Below are 22,019 nucleotides of genomic sequence, written 5' to 3' on the forward strand. Positions count from 1 at the left end.
AATTCGCTCAGCTCTGTGGGCTGCACATCTGATCACTTTCTAAATGTTTCGCTCGCTTGTTTACATTTAAATTAAGACGAAACTGCTGCAGGGACATTAATGGTAATTCACCTCAACTTGCATCGACCTAACGTCGTATTATTGTTCAAATGCTCTGTCAGATATTCTCTTTCTGTCACCGCCCCCAGCTCACGGTCCCCCAGAAACTTGCGACATAGCACACAGCTCAGGTGGAGCCCAAAGACAAATTCCCATGGGTGCTACAGCACACACCAGTGACAATACCTGCTCCGAAGCCCACAGGGTATGTCGCTGTTGGAACCTATAAATAAACCTTGTGCCACGTCGGCTCTGCAGTCTTAGATAAACACAGTGGTAGTGTTGGGAAACCGGCCCAGTCCTGCACCAGATGCTATGACTTTTTGCTGGCTTTGTCTAGTAGTCCCCCCCCCCATTCTCCCACATGTATCGTCACATGATTCTAAAGTTGTGTCGTATTTGAAAGATTTAGTTATTTAGGTAAGTGTTGGATTCTGGGATTCCCCAGGCAATTGTGGCAACATCCACAGAAGCCTGGGTTTAATAGCAAAAAACACCCTGATTATAAACACATGCATTTCAGTTTCAAAACACATTACAGCTTCCCTCTGGATGAAAGAAATGAAACACACTGCCAGGACTTAGACATCCAATGTGTCAATCCTGGCAAATGCTCAGTTTGAGACACACAAAGTTCCCTAAAAGGCACTGAGGAGCTACGATGTTTTATTTTGACTCATTACAGGGAAACAGCTACTAGATGAGGAGTGTGATAATCACACTGACATGGCCTTATAAATGCTGTCATATCTCACAGTTAAAATGTCAAATAACTTTTAATCAATGTGAATCTTAATGCACAGTTTTATCTACTAGCTGCTTGCAGTCTGATGGTCCTCCATGCAGGGCAGAGTGACGACAGAGGAGGGAAGCCTGTCTGCAAGAACCAAATATGGAGGAAACGACAGAGCGTACGCCACAGACCGCCCGCCTCCCTGCCCCACACACACACACACACACACACAATACTCTCCTCGGCGTCACATGATCAGTGTGGTGACATCACCTCTTGTCGAGTCAAAAGCTCAGGCAGTAGAGGGCTGGGAGGCGTCTCCCTGTGTATTCTGGGTAGCAGCAACAACTTGGTAGCATCAATACACACACACACACACACACACACACACACACACACACACACACACACACACACACACACCCGGGATCATGTAACAAGAAAGTAAAAGGGCTTAACACACCTCACCTGACATCAAATCTCTCCCGACATCACAGGCCTTAACGTTTGACTCTGCATCCAAATTCCTGGGTGAATCCTCAAATCTATTCTGAGAAGCTTTTTCCAAATTGATTAAAACACTGTTCAGCTACAGTGTGAGGCTGAGAGTTGTGACTGAGCAGCTGCTTCCAGTCCTGCTGCGAACTAAAACATTAGGACAACTGTGTGATGTTAATGACTCATGACTTTTTTGAACGAACTTTTGTCATAACAAAACTAATGCTTGAAAAAAGCATTTTCTCAATTTTCTCTTTCAAATAATTGTACCACATGTCATAAAGAATGTTTTGTCTATTATCCCATTTCTGAGACATGCTTATTCTTCAGCTCTCCATCTAACACTGTCATAAGAGCACTGATTATGACCAAATCTTCATGTGTCATTGAAGAAGAGCATTGAATGAAGTTCCACTCACCATGACAAATACACTGCATTTCCTGTTGGTGCTTCACAATAAAAGCAAAACTACAGAGATTCAGTTACGATCTACACAAGTATTGGGAGAGACTTCCTCTCTCGTCACCAACACAGCCGCGCTTGTGTGTAAACCGGACAGTTTAGAGAAAGACACAGCTTGGTATGTGGGAGGAGACGGTCCCAGGTTGGCCACGCCAACATTTATAATGTTTCACAAGAAAAATGAATGAAGAAAGAGAAGCCCAGTTTACTTTCTCACCTCCGTACACTCTGCCAGACTCTGAGGGTTGGGTTGATCGTTTCAGAAAGTTACAGGAATATCCAGTCACAAACCCCCCCTAGCCAGAATCTTTGTGTGAGAGGGAGGGGGTTTTCAAAACTACTGGACAATGTGGCAAGTGCTTCTGAAGAAGTGTACAGTGGCGAGCTAAACTGTAACCACAGAAAAATGGCAGAAGTTGACGCTGCAGCTTTGTGCTGTTCTCACTGACTAAAATACATCTTGTTAAAGCAATAGCAGCTGGTTTGGAGCGAACGCATACACTTGTATCGCACCTGGAAGCCAAACATGAAGTCTAACAGCGATGGATTTTGTCATTTATAAATCAATAGCTGCTATCATTTCCTGCCTGGCTTTCATTGCTCTATGTGACATGTTTCCTACAAACCTAAACGCACTTCAGCTTTGAGTATTTTCCTCTTTTATGAAAGAGCAGAAGTACCAGTTACCTCTAACTGCTCATTAAACCACAAGAAGTGGATACTAACCCTATCCAAATTCGTGACATGTTTCTCTGTCACGGCTCAGCAATTCACAAACTTCTCTCCTCAAAAATGTTTTAAAACTAGACTCATGAGTTGAGGCCTTCAGGTTGTCACAGTTTTTATGCGCCACTGACTGGACACATCCTTGATGCAAACGATCCACACCCTGAGCGAACGCCTGTGCCGCCGAGTCTGAGAGATGGGCCTCTATCGTCGGGTCCAGACACAACCCTGAGGCAGATAAAGCAACTTCAGCTGGACAACTTAGAACAAGGGCTCATCTGAAACAGCTGACACAGTGTGTGTCTGTGTGTGATGAGTGGGTGTGTGACGTGGAGAGGCAGAGGTGGAGTAGAGTGAGTAGAAAAGACACCAGGCTGCTACTTATCTTAGCATTTCCACTCTGGGTTAATCTGCTCTGAGGTTCTGACCTTTGATATCTGACAGAGTGAGCAGCTTTTGTTTTGTCTGACCCACAGTCTAAAACCTTAAGATATTTAACTTGCACTGAGATAAAACAGAGAAAAATCAGCAAAACCTTAAGAAACATGTTTTTATAAAATCCCCTTATGTGCCCCTTTAACTGGAAATTTCATGGATTCTTCCCTGGGCCATGACCCACCCCCCCACCAAGTTTGGTGCAAATCAATTCAGTACTTTCTGAGCAATCCTGCTGACAAACAAAGAAACAACAACCAAAAACACAGGTGAAAACATGGCCTCCCTGGCGGAGGTAATTATGTGATTGAATTGGACAAATATGTAACAGCTCAGGCGCATAAAAAAATAAAGAAAGTCACTGCACTTAAGATATTAATGTTCACATTATCCTCCAAACATGAAGACACAACCTCACTTCCACAGAATGACCAGTCAGCTGAGCTCACATCAACACACACACTGCAGCAGCAGCCCCTCCTCCAACAGTAGTTCCACTTCACCTCTTCACACATCAGCACTCCTTCCAGGTTCGTGACCTTTGCCAGGTCCCGACACCTCGTAAAAACCCAGCTACAAACAGGCTTGAGGGGTCTGATGACTGAAGGTGGGGGTCTGTCTCTTCACAGCCCCATCAAAGAGGTAAAGATTCACAGGACAGGGACAAATGTGGAGGACAAATGAGGCGTCTGTGCTAATTCTGAAACACCAGCCTCCTGGTAGAAGCTGCCCCTGCAGGAATAACCAAGCTGCTTCAAAACATCACACGTCTGAGCACTTCAAATTCACAGCTTCGTCTAGAGCTGTCAAGAAAGCCACACACACAGAGTGGTGAGTTCATGTCAAAAAAAACAACGAGACCATGGCAACACTTCAACCCCCTCTATTTATTTTATAAGTAGTATACAACACACTATAATGTAAATAATCTGTCAGTCTGTCAACTATAAGTCAGATGGGGATGCATAAGCAGAGGCTGGTGTATTAGCAGATCATGAATGACAATATATCAAAGATACTTAAGTTGTGACAGTATAAAAGGTGTCCTATCTTTGCACAACTACATATTAGTGTGTCATAAATCATTTATTCGGTGTTTTAATAGCGGCAAATAAAGGGGGGTTAAAATGTTACCACAATATTGTAGGTGTGGTGTAAAACAATTCTCAACTCCCTACCTGAGGTTTAAGACAACCCTTCACTGAACAATAGCTGTAGTTTTAATCTGTCCACTGGCCTAAAGACACGTTATGTAATGTGTAAAGAGAAGGGGGATTTCAGTCAATAGTCCCTTTCTAACCACAGTTTCAAACAGAGGGCAGCATTTGTACGGGTTAATTAAGGTTCCTGCTCATGGTTAACAAATACTAAACCAACGAGCCAAACATACATTTATACATTATTATACATACATTTATTTATCTAGCAGAGCAGCCAGTCATTCCTGATTCCCTGACCGAGGGTCACAGCTCAGCTACAGGACAGCATAACATATCAGCCTGCACTGTTCACAACAGGAGAAAGAAAAAAACAGACTGTAAATAAAGCTGTAATCGGCCTGGATATCACTTCTGATACCTCAAATTCTCAAATTGAACACAGTGTACACGAGCACATTATCTCTACAACCTTTTGTAGACATTATGTCCTTCTCTCAGAGGCGCAGAGAATAGAACCCCCCCCCCCCCCCCCCCCCCCCCCCCCCCCCCCAAAAAGATCATGTAAAAAAGATGACAGACATATCATCTGATTCTTAAACTCATATCTGCAATAAAAATCCAGTATCGGTCAGGCTATAATTTTCACTTAATCAGTTAGGCTTCTTGAATCTTCTTACAGCAATGCAGGTAATTGGGAAAGCTAATTCTGCAGCACCATGGGCACGAGCCCAGTTTCGGTCTCAGTTTTAGGATCATGCACACCTCTAAAGTGAATGACCGCCTTCTTATGTCCATAATTAATTAGTTGTGCCACTGAGTGTCATAATTGGGCTTCATTTTAAAACCAGTGCCAACACAATGATAGCCCAGTTGAAACCATTATTGCCTGGCAGCATTAAAATGATCCATTTATCATGCAGCCCTATTAAAAATGACACGTTTATAGAAACATGACAATTTTTAGCTCAGAATTCATTGTACACTTCACAATAAAAATGCTCCCAACTAATTCTGTCTAGCAAGATGCTGCTGACAAAAAAGAAAGAAAAACAAAAAGGTTGCCTGGCAAAACAAGCTGATCCTGGCTCTGATTTGCCCACAACTCAGTCCTTAACTATTTAACTAATTCTGCTTTTAACATTACAGGTGTTGAGGCTGATGAGCAAAATACTTCACCTATCATAACTTGAGATCCAGGAGTGTAAAAGGCTGTACACTGTCTTGGTATCTGGACTCTACAAAGCAGGCTACTCGGTTTATGTTTCGTCTTCTCACCAGTACCTGTAGCAACATACGACCACATGACCACTGACCACCACCTGTTCCTGCTAACTTAGCAGCAACAGGTGCCACAGCAGGACAGGAAACTCATGTGCTGAGCCAAAGTGGCTGCGTTTTGCTGGCAGTTAGAGTTAATTCTGTTCACTGGACTGTCTCATCACTTGTATCATGTTTTACTCAGCATGTTCTCATTACCACCAAATCAGAGCATCAGCTGAGAACCAGTGTTTGGATGAAATTGTTAAAGAACTTGGATTAAACTTTAAGGAGAGATGGGCTGATTTTTTTTTTTTTTTTTAAATAAACACACTGCTCCTCTTGTTTTGTGATGACCCATAAGAAGCACCATGAACTCCCTCAGGGCCCGAAATGCATCATTTATGGATCAAGATATTGAACTGTTCAGAGGAACTCACCCGACCACATTTAAAATGCACCAAATTTAGTTCTATTTAAACTTGTGACCAAGACAGTCAGAAGACTAAAGGCCGGGACTGCATCAGGTCAGTGTGATGAACTCAGTTTGTATTTGCACAGCTAACTTATGTCCTTTTTAAAATAAAATTATCAGGTATCAGCAGTTTTTTTTTTAAACACAGGTTTGTCAGTGATTGTGTGTTTTTAAAACTTATTTCAGGGCTGCAGCTCACTCATTTCATCGCAGAGTGCACCATAGCTGTGGTGTCTCTGGTGTAACAGCACCGTGGTGGGCAAGAGACAGATCTGTTTACAGTGACTGTGATCTGAAAGGGCGCAAAAAAAAAAAAAAAAAAAAAGGGGGGGGGGGGCAAAAATGGACATTCTTCCTTCCTTCCAGATCCTTGTTCTTTCGCTTGTCAAAGTTCAATCAGACTGGACTATGCATGAAGTTATGGAGGTAGGGTCAGCTCACAACTACAAGCTAATGCATCTTCTTCCACTCCTCACAGAAATTAATAAGAAACTAAATGCACTTTAAAACGTTGCAGCTGTGGAGCTTTTGACCACTAGTTGCTCTCTGGAGCAATGTTTTTACGAGCAGGTCAAGCAGTCGCAGGAGGATGCAGGCAACGAGATGCAAACCCCTACTGGTTATTTCACGCTACTCTGCTGTTTGACAGTTGTTGCTGGTGACACACAAAGACACATAACAATGTGCCAACAAAGGCAGGGAAGACAATGACTAGTACCAAGCAAGCAAGGATATAAAGACTGCACCATAAATATTCAAAGAATGAGGAAGGACAACCACGAGACACATTTGTTTAGCCTCAAAGATACATATGCTATGTGTTTGAGTGAGAATCACTGAATGTAAACAGAACCTTTGCTCGTTTACATGAAAACTCCACAAGGCACCTTTAAGCATGTGGTCAGTGCCCGTTACAGAACAGCCTGGGGAAAACTGTTGTTACAGTGGAGTCGAGTCGCAGTGGTTGTTCTGGGTGACAGTGTGAAGAATGCAGCCACATACCCTAGAGATAAGTTGGTCATCTTTACTACTAATATTAGCAACCAAACACTGTCAGGTCTACTCTCTGAAGCGGGTCAGCCAAACCAGCATTCCTCTGAACTACTACTTGGATTGAATATCTCTTGACAGGTGACAAAGTGACAGCCCGCGACCTCACTGGTTTTTAAATGGCTGATGTGTCCATTTCCAGAGCTCAACTAATTTCTGATAATAACAGCCTGTCTGACCTCTGTATGGAGAGTTTGTCTTTCTCCCCTCTGGACAAGAATTCAAAGTATTAAAGGGCACGTCTAACAAGATGAAAAAAATCTTCTGTCTCTCATGACATCAAAATGATAAATATTCTTTACGAGTCGGCTCATGATCAGTCTTCCACATAACAAGGGGCTGTCTGTGATGGTGAGGGGCTGGACGAGGTCGGCTGGATCTACTACAGGCTTTATGTCATGCTGTCACTTTATTTAAACATATGCGAGTTTAGATGACCATCCAACAAATATCAATATTGTATGTTTTATATTTTTAATTATGTTTCATGTCAAAGTCTGTGTGTTTGTTAAAGTTCAACTTGGCTGTAAGGCATGTTTCTCTTTGGGGAAAATAAAGTTTAAAAAGGTGGAAGTTCAGCTTTTCAGTTCCAGTGACTGAAGCCAATTCTGCAATGGCCAAGAAAAGCAAACAAGTGACAAGCTTGTTGTCCCAATAATTAAACAAAAAACCAGCCAGTTATTATTAAAATGTGCTGCCTATTCCGAATTCAGAATAGATCTGATCTGAATTGATAGGATTGACTAGCTGAATGACAAAAAAAAAAATAGTGTGCAACAGTTTTGATGGTTGTTTATCAAGACATGGTTGTGATAAAATGCCAAATATTGTCTAGTCTCAGTTTTTCAAATGTGAAGATTTGCTGCTTTTCTCTGTTTTGGACTTTTGGTTGAACATTTGAAAACATCTTGAGCTCAGGGTATTTTCTTTGTAACTCATCAAATAATAATGGGAGGACTAACTGATAATAAAAACAACAGTTATATCCAGCCCTAATCCAGAGCCAACCTTCTCTTGCCACAAATTAAACTCACATATGGTAACATACTCCCACTATGATCTTAAACAAATCTGTCTGAGCCGTGGAAATACATTTTCATTCTTTCAGCTGGTGTTTCAGGGCAGGAGTCCAGGATCTTGTTCAAGGACAAACTGAGTACACATTACTGATTAGAGAACCTCCTACCTGTTGAAAAGAGAAATATTTCACGTTTTTTTTTTTGTGGGTGAACAATCTAACTAAAAAGAAACCTTGAAAGCTTTCAAGTTTTGCCAAGAGTTCTCCTGTCTTCAGACTATAACTTTAAAACTGTAAAACAATTCATTACTGCTACACTTCAGTCTACACTCAAAACAGTATCAAGCAGATTCGTTCATCATTTAGTCTAGAGGTGAAACTAGTGGTCAATTATGTGATAAGCTGATAGACGGAAAATTGATCAGCACCTTTTTTGACAAACAATTAATCACTAGAAGGTATTTACCAAGCAAATGTGTCAAATAGTTTCAGCCTCTCAATTGTGATGAATTGAGTATTTTCTTTATCATGTGCGATAGGTAACTAATTATCTGTGGATGCTTGATTGTTCCTTCGACAAAACAAGCGATTTGAAGATGTCAAAATGGACTTTAGAAAATGGTGACGGGAACTTTTCACCATGTCTGACACCCTGTTGTTGAATGATTTATGATGAAAATAATTATCTGCTTAATCAACAACGTTGTCAAAGTTCAGTTCAACCATAATACGCTCACATTTCTCCAAAATCATTGCCTCGACATCACATGTAAGAAAAGCTGGATTTCAAACCAGTGGTTCCACACTTGGAAGTCACCCACCCTGTGCAACAAAAAAAAAAAACTATGCTACTCAAAGTTGTTTATTTTCAGTCTCCTAACTGTGGTTCCCCCCCTGTTAAGTACTGCACGGTCAGACCTTCAACCCAACAATCTTAGAAGAGTCATTTACTCTGCGATTAAACTGCTCGCGAGTCATAAACACAACCTGTGGCAACAACTCCCAAGCAGACATGGCTTCATACTAAGGAGTCAAATAATAAATGTAACCACTGCTCTAAACACACACGGTTGACTATCTGCTCTCTACTTGCATTTAAACCGTTTTTGGTCTTTGAATTCAACACAAAAGGGGGGAGGGGTGGCACTACTGCCTGGTTATCTCAACCTCTGGCTCCCAGCCAGGTTTACTTGCTGATGTGACAGCTTTTGGTGCATATCCATCCAATCCACCCAGACTGGTCCAGATTCAGGGTACAGGCTGTACCCTGAAGTCTACATTAGTTACAAATGCTTTAGCACTGTAAACAAATCAGCTGCCAAACAAAAAGACAACACAAATAGCTGACAGAATGCAGTGGGAACCAGGATGAGCAGACTGTGTAACTACAAAACAGCCAGTGTGCAAGGAGGAGGGGGGGACACACACATGGCTCAGAGACATGAAACCACGTTTCTTTGACAGAGCAGAAGGAGAAATTCCCATGTGCATCATCAAAAATCACTTCTACTAAATGATTAACGACCCCTTAGTTTAAGATGACCCCTTATGTACATGTCGATAACAAAGCATAATTAGTCGCGATGGTCTTGCCCGGATCAGTCACATCACGGAGAAGCCATGATGACTCTGCCTGCTAGCTCATCCATGCTAACGATGGCTAGCATGGATGGAGGAGCAGGCAGGCAGGCAGGCAGCCGGGTCTGGGCTGACAACGGACACACAAAGTGACAACCGGTTTATTAACCACCAAACATCCAGGGTGTCTCGCCTGGGACAACCTCGGATGTTACCCGGTTTCTGCGTTTTTGCAGCGGGGCCGGGACACCGCCGACCAGCTAGCAGCAGCGCCCATGCCTTTCTCCCGGGGAACACGTGGAGTGAACACGTGATGTCTCATAACAAACCTGCTCATTTTTCAAAGACATTAAAAAGAGCAGATGTTACGTGTTTGGTGGCGTTTCAGTGTCGAGAACCGAGGCTTGGGACAACCAAGACGCTGACATGTTTTACACACGGTGACTGGAGATGGGCAGTAGCAACCTGGAAGCTAAGCTAACATCTGAGGGAGAAGGGCTTGACGACGCACTAGGCCAGAGTGTGTGTGTGTGTGTGTGTGTGTGTGTGTGTGTGTGTGTGCTATTGTTAGCTGGCTTAGCCACACACACACACACACACACACACACGTCCAAGCTCCTGGCTTATCTGCCAATTGATGTAATGCTTCACATGGGTTGGTGTCTCACTAATACCTGGTGTGGCTGTTTTGTCTTCCTCTACAAAAATAACATAAATGTAAACATGAATTAACACCGGATTTAATATTGGGAAAACACAGGGAGTGTGTCAGCTCAGGTTTGACTGACTGACTGGGTGGCAGGAGGCTGGACACAGGGTGGGGGGGCATACTGAGTAAGCCTCCTCTGCCTTCAGCCTTGAGAGTTTAAAGCAGCAGCAAGTGTGCATCGTGACACTGCTAAAATAAAGTTTTATCTGTTTGGGAACATGATCCCTCACTTGCACCGTAAGCTCTTCAAATCATGATTAAGGAGAAACAGAGCAAACATGATTTCATCTTCAACAGACCAAAAGCAAACAGTTAACACCCCTCACCTTGTGATTAAAGGGGTTCAACGCAGACCGAGAGCCATTTAGATTCCCTGACAGGTTTTAGGAATAACTTTTGGAGCTTTTTTTTTTTTTTAAGGGTGTGAACCCATGTGCAGACAGCCACCCATGGGTCCACTCTGCCACCCTGAACTCCAGGAATAGTCTTCTCCGGGAGGAGGGTGGAGGGGCTGCTTTCACTCCAAATATAACCAGCTTGCAGGGAGCAACAAGAGGGCTTGTTTATGCAGCCCCCCCCCCCCTCCTCGGCTCTTTTTGTTCAATAAGTGCTATCTGACCCCCCCACCCCACCCCACTCCCTCCCTCTGTGTGACAGTCCGCCGGTGGGACAACACCTGGACGGACAGAAGAAAATGAACTTGTGTGAAGGGTACAAACCGTGGTGTGCTTGTCCATTCACGCTGACCACGGTCACCGCATTCATCTTCCGAGTCCACGGGTTCACCTTGGGCGGGGGAGCTTCAGTAAACTCCTTTCTGCTGCTGCTTTTAACACCCTCCTCGTTTTGTTTGTCTTCGCTGTCACAGCCCTCTTTGCTCTCCTCCGTCGCCTGTTTGGAGGTCTGCTCCTCCGTGTCGAGGGTCCCTCCCTGCCCGGGGCTGCTGCCGCCGCTGCCCTGGTCGGCGACACCCGTCTGCCGCTTGGCCCCGTCGCCCCGTCCGCCCTCCTCTTCGTCCGGCTCACCTCGGATCACTTTGCCGTGCTCCTCCGCTTTGGCGAGCGGGTTGCCGGGCAGGAGAGCCTCCACCTGAGTGGCCATTTCCCACCACCTTCTTTCTTCCCCCCTCAGGATTACCAGTCCTTCCCCCCCCCCGGCCCGAATTCGCCTTCAATTTCAAGGAAATGTGAAGTTGTTCCGCGGAGTCTGCCGCTCCTCTGTCGCTCCTAGACCAAGCGAGCTTCAGTCTAAGACGCAGAGCAGTCGGCGTTGGATTAAAACATATAAAATGTAAAGAAACGTGTCCGAGGGCCTCTCAGGATTACAACCTTATCTCCACCACCAGCAGCAATATGGATGATCCCCACCACGCGATAGATGGGTGCGCGCACGTAGAGGGGGAGTAGTCACGTAAAAAAAATCGGGAGCGCGCTTTGGGTCATGCTGAGATGCTGCTTTCAAGTCGCCATAAAACCTCTCAATTTCGGAAGTCGTAAAGCGCCACTGTGTCGAAAGGACTCCAGTGTTTTTTAGTAAAGGATTATACTAAGTTAGCTGTTTTAACTAGTTTGGTTTAGTTTTAAAAAAAAAATACAAATTAAGAATCCAACTAATCCAGTTTGATGCTGCAGCAAGAGGAAAAAAAATCAAATAAGGTTGTCAGTGCACCTTCACCTTTTTCACATCTTTTATGTTTTAATTCATTAGATTTACAGAAATTAGTCGATTAATCGAATAGTTGATTAAAACATTAGACTAACATTTTTTTTAAAAGTATTAATATAGGTAATTTTTAAGCAAACTTTTTTCTACCTTTCTTTGATAGTAAATTGAATTGCTTTTGGTTTTGGACAGTTAGTTGGACAAAACAAAACATTTGAAGACAGCACCTATGAACTCATGACATTTTAAAGACCACACTATAATTCTGGAAGATAAACATAACACCACAACTTTCTTTGTCCCCAAGGAGGCAGTTCCTTTTTGCAGCCAGTGAGACATACAAATAGGCCTACATAATACGATCAGTAGCCTATCACTGTTACACATGACAAGGAGATAATTTTCAATCAGTCACAGTATGAAAACTTTAAGAGCTCCTGTAGTTACACATGTGACACATCTGATAGAAAAAGTGCACAAGTAATAAGCACAAGTGACCCATGTAAAATGATCTCCACACTAATGACATACTACACTAAAACACATAAATGTAACGGTGAGACACATTTGGCAACACAGTATCACTTTTTTTTATTTTGCACTTTTATTGAATTAATACTTACTCATTTAACCTTAGTGTTTTATTAATGTCTTCTTTTTATCAGCTCAAAAACATACTTGACATAGTTTTATCAGCTTAATACTTCATGTTTTATGAAAACTGCTCATGAACATGATTTTAAACTGATGACATGCTTCAGTGGAGAATTTCTTCAGAGCATATTCATCGACTTGGATTTATATTGCTGAGGTTTTATAACAGCTTGTTCATAAAAAGTCAAACTTTTTGTCAGAACTTCCTGGGGTCTAACTGGCCCCAAACATAAGTAACATCACAAACTTCACATTTCTTTTTCTGTAAATGATTTCTTGGCAAATTGGATTGAGATATATATGTGCTTGTATAATACACAGAGAATCTACATTGAATATATAGGAAATATTTTCTTTCGTGGTGTAATCCTGTATAATTATTTCAGCATTTTGTCACCTTCGTTTGTCAAATGTGTACGACCAGTTTGTTGCAAAGGGAGTGGTTACCACAACACTTCTCTATATGTTGGGTTTTAATGAAGTCAGAAGAAAAGAAAAAAAGGAGACAAGAAATAGCGTCCTTGGATAACCTAATTCAATTGGTTAACTTTTTTTTTCTAAAGGAAGGGTTAGGTTTAAACACAGTAAGGCCACTGTTAGGAATACACAAGGATTGACGTATTTACCCAGCTAACTCATGTTTTCCGACGAACGTGAACGCAGCGCGGAGCCCCGGATGACGTCGGTCTCGCCCTCCGGAGGCGTCCGCAAATCACCGTTAACTCGTTAAATATCCGTCACGAAACACGTTTACTATTATTACCGGTGGATAAAATGTGACAGTTGTTTATCTGCCACTCGTGTATTTCATGTTGTTATTATTATTTTTTTTGAAATATCTGTAAAAGAGGGAGGGGGGATGCTCCCAACCCGCTCCTCACCTCCCCTTTACTGTACACACGTGTCCATACCGGAGCTGCACATGTGCACTCACGCACCGAGGCCACTCTCTTTTTTTTTTATTTATTTTTTTTTAATTCAGCTTTTTTTTTTCCTCCCCATAGCTTCATAATCTCACCACAACATACCGGGAGTTTAAGTTTGTGTCCGTGTTCTGTCCTTATCCACAGTGCGGGGTCCTGTGTGTTGAGTCTGTAGTGACATCCGACATGTGGCTCAACACTAAAGAAGCTTTTTTTTTTTTTTTTTTTAAATTGTGTGGTCGATTATATAAGAGCAACAGGAGTTCAAGTGGAATTTAACGTGTGCCATTTGATACTTTTTGTGTGTGTGTGTGTGTGTGTGTGTGTGTGTGTGTGAGAGAGAGAGAGAGAGAGAGAGAGTGAGGATATAGGAAAGAGTGAATGTGTGTGTATGTTTCAGAACGAAAGTTAACCTTTTGTTGGATAAGGGAAATAATTAGGCTACACATGAGTTAACTGTGCCTCTACAGCAACTACTGCTTTTTTTTCAGATTGCTGAAGTAACACATTCAGTTTTCCTCACAAAGACATGAGGAGACAGCCTGATTTAGCAGCAGCAATACTTCTCCTACAAGAGTACATATATTCATGCAAAATGTGTGTGTGTGTATAATTTAAATAGCTTTTTCACATCTTTTTTTAACTGACAGTTGTAATTTAGTCTATAGTTTAGTCTGGCAGATTGCCAGAGTCAAGTTTTCACAACCAGTGTACCACCAAATATTTAGACAAATTTAATGCACAGCAAAGTGATCTGAGACTGAATAATACAATTACAATTAGGAATTATGTAAATACATTAAATGAGAATAAAACTCCAGATTATTAAAACCGTTAATGAAGTTCAATCTCAAATGTAAAACTAACATTAATGACATTTAAAAACACTTTTAAATTTGCCACAACATATGAAAAATATAAAAATACACTCAAAGTGTTATAAAGTGCTGTCAGACAGCACAGGAACTTCAGCTGCTGCAGGATTCCTTGTGCGTTTATGACTAAAGCCTGAAATATGCCATCAGTCAGTGCCAATCATGACAAATACTGTGTATATTTTCTCACAGCACAGTACTGTAAATGGCTGCATTATTGTGAAAGGTGCAGCAGTGGCTGCTACTCCTCAGTGTGTGAATGATGGGCGTGTCACTGGGTGTGCGGGAGAAAACTTTGTGATTGAAAGAAAAAAACTGAAGAGCGAGAAAGAAAAAAGACAGAAAGAAATCTTTCAACATTAAACATTAAAATGACAATGCCCGAGTTGAATCACATCCACCATACCGGTGCTACTGTGATGGGCAGTGCTGACTCATGCATCCAACAACGAATTAAGCCAGCCCTCATTTGTACTGGCACTCTTCCCTGTAAAAGTGATTTTATTATATATAAATCTCTATAAATATGACACACTGTTACTAAACTGACCCAGTGGCCTTCTCATCGGAGAAACCCATGATTAAATGTGATTCTAATGTCAACACAACTTTGCATTTCATTTTAGTTCAGTTTTAACCAAGACATGTTTCTTTTATCTGCAAATCACCAGAATGCTCCCGTGAGTTGGTACACATGAGAATTTTGAGTGACTCAGACATGAAATCCCATGAAGTTAGAAAATAAAATACGTAAGAATAAAATTCAATGCAGCACAATATAAAACACAAGATGCTACTTCCTGTGACAGCACAAACACCCGCCCCCCCCCAAACCTCACAGATAACGACCACCCCCGAATGGGGTGTGGTGGACAAGACTGGACCGGCCATGCTCCTCTGGCTGCTGTAAAGCCTCTGGCTGTTACTCACATTTAGTCACATTCAGTCCTCCGAGTGAGAAAAGCAAACATTCAAATGTCATATCCCTGCCTGAGCACAATGTAATGAAAAAAGAGTGTTCAAGTGTGGAAATCAGAGCCAGATAAAAACTGGTGAGGTCAACTGAGTTCTTAGCAGAAGCATGTTCTTCATTGCATGTCAGCTGCAATATATTTGGATTAAAATCATATGCATGATAAAAAACATTCAGTCAAATGTAAAAACAAAAAAAGGTGCATCTACCAAATATTATGTTCTCTAATCACCCCACTTCACACAAAAGCTCAACAGCAAATGTTTTTATATTCATCAATTCCAGAAAAGGTTGTTTCAAAAAACTCATATAAGTCATATTTCTGGCCAAAATTCACTCTCTTTGAACTCTGTATTTGGTTTCCACCATCTCCCGAGGGAAATATTTGGCTCTTTTGCTGCTAAACTAGTCGCACTCGGTACACCAGATAGTCACTAACCGTGTTCGTCCGCTGTTTGGTGCTCAGCAGGTAGTGCACAGTGAGGTTTTGAAACTTTCAGCCACAAATACATGCTATGGATGAAAATGCCACTTTAAAAGCAGTGGGAGTGAACCAGAACAGTCAAGCTGCTACCAGACAGCTAAACAATGGGCTGAAACTCATGATAAAGCTCTGTAAAGTTGAGAGGAGCTGCGGATTCAGGTGATGATCAACTTTCACCCTGTTTTCAAATCACTAATCTGATACATTATTATAAAAATGTTGATTACAGCTGCTTTAAACAGTGCAAAGCTACGAGACAGAGTAACAGGTGAAACTTGAGGCTATTTACACTGTATGATAACAACAAGTTCACAAGTTCATTGTGTTTCACATTGTGCATGATGGGTCTAATAAAATCCTGGTCTCAGTCTGTGTGATATCAACTTTGAGGCCCGTCAGATGATGAAATGGAAACCTGGTGAACTGTGGTACTATACAAAAATCAGATGTAAGCAGATCTCACATTTTGATTAGTATTAGTATTAGTAGTAGTAGTAGTAGTAATAATAAGGGGATCAAGGACAGATCCTGGTGCTACTTCACAGGAAAGACGTTTGAACACCATGCCAACGATCGGCCTGTGAAGTAGGACTATAGAAGTTTTGTAGACAAAATGACAATTACAGACATTTACAATTTACAGTTACATATACAAAAAAATTACACATTTTTGTAATCTAGGACCAGACCAGAGTCAGTGACCATGATTTTGCAGAAAGAAAAGGAGCCTGTTTTAATTTAGAAGGACAATTGGGGATAAGTGTAAAATTTGTGTAATATTTGAAGTTTGTCTGAAGATGGTTTCTACCTTTTTATTATCATTCTGTTGTTATGATTATTATTATTTCAAATTTTTTGGTAATTTTTCCAGGTTTTGACAGTGAAAAATGTAAAAACTATACCTTCTGATCTCTCTGTCCTGCATGTCTGTCGCTTTTGTCCCTGCCAGGCTACTGTTTAACCGCGTTCATAACAACATCACCATAACACACAGCTGAAAAGACATGCCCACATACACACAACGGGAAGTAGTCTGTCACACTGGATCAGTTTGGTTACAGAGGGCTCAAGATCAAGAAGATGTTTCTGTGTTCAGGAAGATGAAATACACCAGTGTATGATTTTTGACATGGTAGCCTCCTTACCAGGTCTAATTCCTTCTGAGGTTTATTTTTTACCATATAGATCACATGCTCTGTTTGTTTCTCTGATTTGCATACAAACTTTAGAGGTGCTGTTAGGTTAACATGAGACTTATTTAGAAATACCCAGATAACCTGGCTCCTCAGGTGCTCAGTGACTTGGTTTAGTAAAACGCAGTGTGTTAAACTGTAAAGTGTCCTTTTGGAAAATTTAAAGACAGTGCTCTCTTTCTGGGTGAACAATGTGTTGGAAATCATCATTCCTCACAAGTTATGTTCCCGACACACTGTGATGCATTTGGGACCATTTTTGAAAGCATATTTTTAAAAGCTTTTAGGAGGGTCCGGCATCTGAGGTTAGGGGTCGGCAACCAAACAAGCATTACGTTACAAATTATGTGACAAATAGTGAAGTTGTGAAAAGCATGATGTGAATTTGGTTGCTTAAAGCTTCCAAGCCACTTTTGTGAGAGTTGTGAGAGTTTGATTGTAGATCTCTCATTCTAAAGCGAAACATTTTCAATCGTCAGTCATGACTTACACAACACATTTGACCTCAGTTATTACCAGCGTGTGTCTGCAGAAGAAGTACTTCAATAGCTCAATTGTGGTTTTGGCTTGATGACAAACCACAAGTGGTCTGTTGTGCGTCTGTTACTTGACTTGTAGTCTTGTAGGCTGAACAGCTTTGTTTTTGTGTAACTGAATGAAACTCTTTCTCTCTCTCAGGGACACACAATCATGTCTGAGTGTATCAGCGGTGAGGTGTATCACTGTCATTGTTGGCGGGTCAACAAACACACCTTCTCTGTCTAAGTTGTAACACCTGTCACACACCCTCAGACCACATAATGTCTACACATACACACCAAATCCTTTACATTCAAAGTCGCAGTGTCCTGTAGGACACACACCCACCCACACACACCCTCCCCTTGCCTGCCCATGGTGGCCCCTCACTGTAAACAGGCAGATATTTCGTTCACTGGCGGCGTCCTATTCTTCGCGGCCGATGACACTAGTGACATGTAAAGCTCTCTGGCATTGTCCAGCTCTCTGGAGCTCTTTAGCAGTGTAATCACCAGTGAAATGGCAATGGGCCACCGGGATGAAAACACAAGTCAGCAGCTGGTCAGCAAATCACAGTTGAAAGCCGTTAAATGGTAGATCTGCCCCGTAAGCAAGACGAGCTCGGGGGGCCTTTGTGGACCCAGTTTGTGAGTGCACGGAGGAGACTTTTTATATCGGTTAGAGTCGTACCTTGTACAAAGAAGTGCTCTGAATTATACATGTTGTAATGACAAAACCTTAAATTTGTACCTAATTTCAGATGTGGTTTTAAGATGAATCTAAAATCTCAGACAGGAAAAGGGGGGGGGGGAACAGATCTCAAATAAAATGATTATGACTATCAAAAACAATTCAATTTCAAGATGTGAGTCACGGTTTAATGTTTGCTTTGGTTGGAAGCTACCTTCCTCAGTTGTTTTGGGGATTTAAATGACATGGCTGCTGTAATACTGCACTTTTATTTTATTTTCTTTTTTATATCAGTTACTGCTTTCATAATAGTTATTGCTAATAGTTTTCCTTGCTTCAGTGACATCACCACTGGGTAAAACATGGAGGCAACAGCATCACAAACATGACAGAGTGGACAAAGCATATCCTCCCAAAGAGAAAAGCCAGAACCAATGTTACACAGGTAAACTCAGCACAGCATTTGTTACAGAGGTATAGAAGACAACATGGTCACATGATGAAAATGAGCTCTCCTCTGTCTGTGTTCACGAGCTTAAAATCACTGTATCTGAAAAACTATGATGTGACAGACTCCATCAAACGGGCAATAAATCATCCTGTGGCAACTCTACGCTCCACCTAGCAGCAGTTTAAGACACACAGCTCTGTACACAAGCAATATAAAAAAACATACTGTATGTTGTAATCATTTGTTTTCATCCACTTGTGGTGAATGCAGCTGTAGAAAAGGACTGATCTTCCACAGTTGGTTAGTTAGGTTTATTGTCTCATGCACATTCAACTTCTGAATTCACATGGATTTATAAGAAACCAAAACCACAAACCACAGTAGTGAAACATGTAAGACGTGATCATCATGGTCATGATCACCTTCTGATTTAATATCACATTGCAAACAAAGAGCTGTCTTCTGTCCAGAGTCTGGCACATAAAGTTTATTATAATCCTCCATCCAGAGGAACTCATCAGGAGTGTGGGACATTTTATAAACTGCACTTAAATCATTGAATCATGAATCTTCAATCTCACATAACTAACAAAGTTTTTCGTCTTCAGAGGGATCTGGAGATTAAACTTTCTATAGCTAACAGTAATGTACCCGAGTGTAAATGTGCACACAGAGAGCTTTTGTTTTTAGTTAGATTCTACTTCACCTACAGTAAGTCTTGACACTGTAGTTGTTTTTCATGATGGAACAATTTGTGTTGAGCATCATGAATATCATATTATAATCTGTTCTAAAGAATAAAAATGGAATCATCACTCAAAATAAAGATCCGGCTTTACTAATCCAGATTAGTTTTTCATTGTTCCTCTCCTGCAATGTGTTTGAGATGCACCAACAATTATCACGGCTAACTAAGGACGTTGCATTAAAAGCTGATCTCCTGTTATTCAGGCAAAGTAAGTAGGTTTATTTGTACAGCACCTTCCACAGATACAAAATCACAAAGTGATTTACATGAATAAAAAATTATGAAAAACAATATTAAAAATAGCAATGATAACAAACTTGTATATACCAATTTTTGGATTTCGTTGAAAAGTCACGAGAACAGCTGATGAATTTCACACAGATGTTACTTTTAGTTACTGCTGTTTTCTAACCTTTAGGATGCTTTTGTTGTTGTTGTTGTTGTTGTTGTTGTTGTTGTTTTTATCTATTTTGACAGTTTTGTTCTTGTGTTCATTGTGAGCTTCTATTGTCCAACTTGTCTTTATAGTTATTCACTTATCTTCTGAGCTGAACCACAATATGGGGCTCCAAATAAATAAAGGAAAAAGGATGTTGAGTGTATAGAGTGAACTAAACTTATGATGAAGACTACTTCTTTTGACTGTCAGGGCAAATAATGTTCAAAGCAGAAACATGCAAACTAATTTCCTGACACACATTAAGGGTGCAACATCTCAGAGAGTGGTACTAGTTAACAGAATATAGAGGAATTTTGGAGTGTCGGGGCTTTGAGTGTCTTTTTTGTTCACATATCCGTCTATCATTTTTCTTTTGCTATGTCAAATTTGTATTTTTTATACAATATCACAATAATAATATCAACTCAAGTAACAAAAAAGAAAAGAAAAATAATAAAAAATAAGGTAATTGTGGTAAGTCCACAATTTCCCACAAAAAATGATTTTATTAACTGAAACTAAGACAGATGTGGTGCTTGTTACATAAAACAAACATCCTATAAATCTACAGAAGTGTATCACAGTGAGCTGACCTCTGGCCTTGAACAGGCTGAACAAACACATAAAAAAAAGAGTATTCAGCATCATCATCATCATGTGTCAACTATGTTGTTGCTACTGTTGCAAAAGTTTTGGGCACATTTCTTGTGGTTGGCACAGAACTCTGACCAGACTCCCACACAGTATTCTTCTTTCAGTGAGCTCCAGAGTTAGTGCAGCATGCACAGTCATGCAAAGAATGCTCATCAAAACCCTTTAAGCAACAGGCGTCCTGAACATGAACACACACACACACACACACACACCGTGGGTGGAAGACCTGATACACTGTACCTGGGAAGGGGTGACATCCACCTGTCAACTTTTTACACACGTACTATAGACTCAGTTTAACTTGCCCCATCAAACAGTGACACATATACTGTATTAGATGCAGTATGAATATAGTTTATTCCATTTATATTAAGTGCTGCAGGAAGGACTGAGGGAAAATAGATGATCCCGCTCTCCCTGAGTGGTTCAGAGAGCAGTTCAGAAAACTTTTCATGCTTATTTGTGAAAATAACACTGTCAGGTGACACTTTCTATTTGAGGCACAGTAGCAGTGTATCTGATACAGAGGTACAGGAGGAGTACATCTGTGTACTAAAAAGTAGTAAGGTAAGTAAGAAGTTAGTCGTGGTTCCCAACATTTTTAGCTCATGACAACTGAAAATCTAAGCGGTGTCTTCTTGTGACGCTCCATCATAAGTTGCATTTGTGCAGGAGCTGCGAGCACTTCCACAGTTATTTTCCCTTCTGATGTCAGACTGATTCATTTGAGTTTGGAAATGTAAAACTACCCAAGTACTTAAAAAGAAAAAGGAAAAAAAAAAAAAGAATCTTTTTATGTAGCAAAACATGTTTGTTTCTTTTTCCTAATAATCATCTCATAACCCTTCATATTTATCTTGTGACCCCTTGGAGAGGTCCTGGGTTGGGAATATCTGGTTTGAAGTATTTGTAGCAATGAAGCCTGAAAGACACAGGACGTCCCTGCACCTTGTCATCCATTATTTATTACAATATGTATCATAACCATGCAAATAGTTATAATAATACAATATAACAACTATTGTTATTATTGTATTATTACACCATACTGTATACCTTAACATATTACTTTGTATATAGTGTATTTATTATTGATACTTACACCTGTACACTACAGGTGTAATTATTGGTGTAGTTCTTATAATCTAAGGTATTGTAATGTACATACTGGAGAAATAGCTTTTTTTGGTCATCTCTCTAATTTCCTTCATTTCTTCTTGTATTTTCATATGTACCCTTCAAATAGTGCTTCACTTTCTACATATTTTATCTTTAGTCTCTTAGCCCCTGTGCTGCTGTAACATGTGAAATCCAACGCTTATTACTTATTGATTGGGCATTGTCCTATTGATATTGATGAATATGAGCTATCAGGTTACACAGCTCTCTGCCTCCATCTAGTGACCACATATACAAATGGAAGACGTGTTTGTTCCTTAATACAGTCACTCCAAACTCCATTAAAAATGTGTCCGTTTTATGCTGCCTTACGTGTAAACAGCGATACAAACAACTTAAATTATAATTAAGAACTCACTGGAATTGCAAGGACA

The 22,019-nt window shown here is 40.9% G+C and overlaps 1 protein-coding gene across 4 annotated transcripts in view; it reads right to left on the reverse strand.

Moving 5' to 3' along the window:
- larp1 (La ribonucleoprotein 1, translational regulator) overlaps window positions 1-11,553 on the reverse strand; it is a 50,762-nt gene extending 39,209 nt beyond the window's left edge. For 3 of the 4 annotated variants that reach the window (XM_071460985.1, XM_071460983.1, XM_071460984.1), the window contains exon 1: window positions 10,921-11,455. In XM_071460985.1, coding sequence (XP_071317086.1) covers window positions 10,921-11,302 — 382 coding nt within the window. In that variant the 5' untranslated portion in view covers window positions 11,303-11,455. Of the gene's footprint in view, window positions 1-10,920 lie in introns of all 4 variants that reach the window. The other variant, XM_071460982.1, reaches the window with a different exon arrangement.
- Between the last annotated feature and the right edge of the window lie 10,466 nt (window positions 11,554-22,019).

The sequence above is a fragment of the Trachinotus anak genome, unplaced genomic scaffold (genome assembly GCF_046630095.1).
Source record: "Trachinotus anak isolate AG129_WGS33_773 ecotype Australia unplaced genomic scaffold, CSIRO_AGI_Tana_v1 ptg000024l, whole genome shotgun sequence".
Classification (NCBI taxonomy): Eukaryota; Metazoa; Chordata; class Actinopteri; order Carangiformes; family Carangidae; genus Trachinotus; species Trachinotus anak.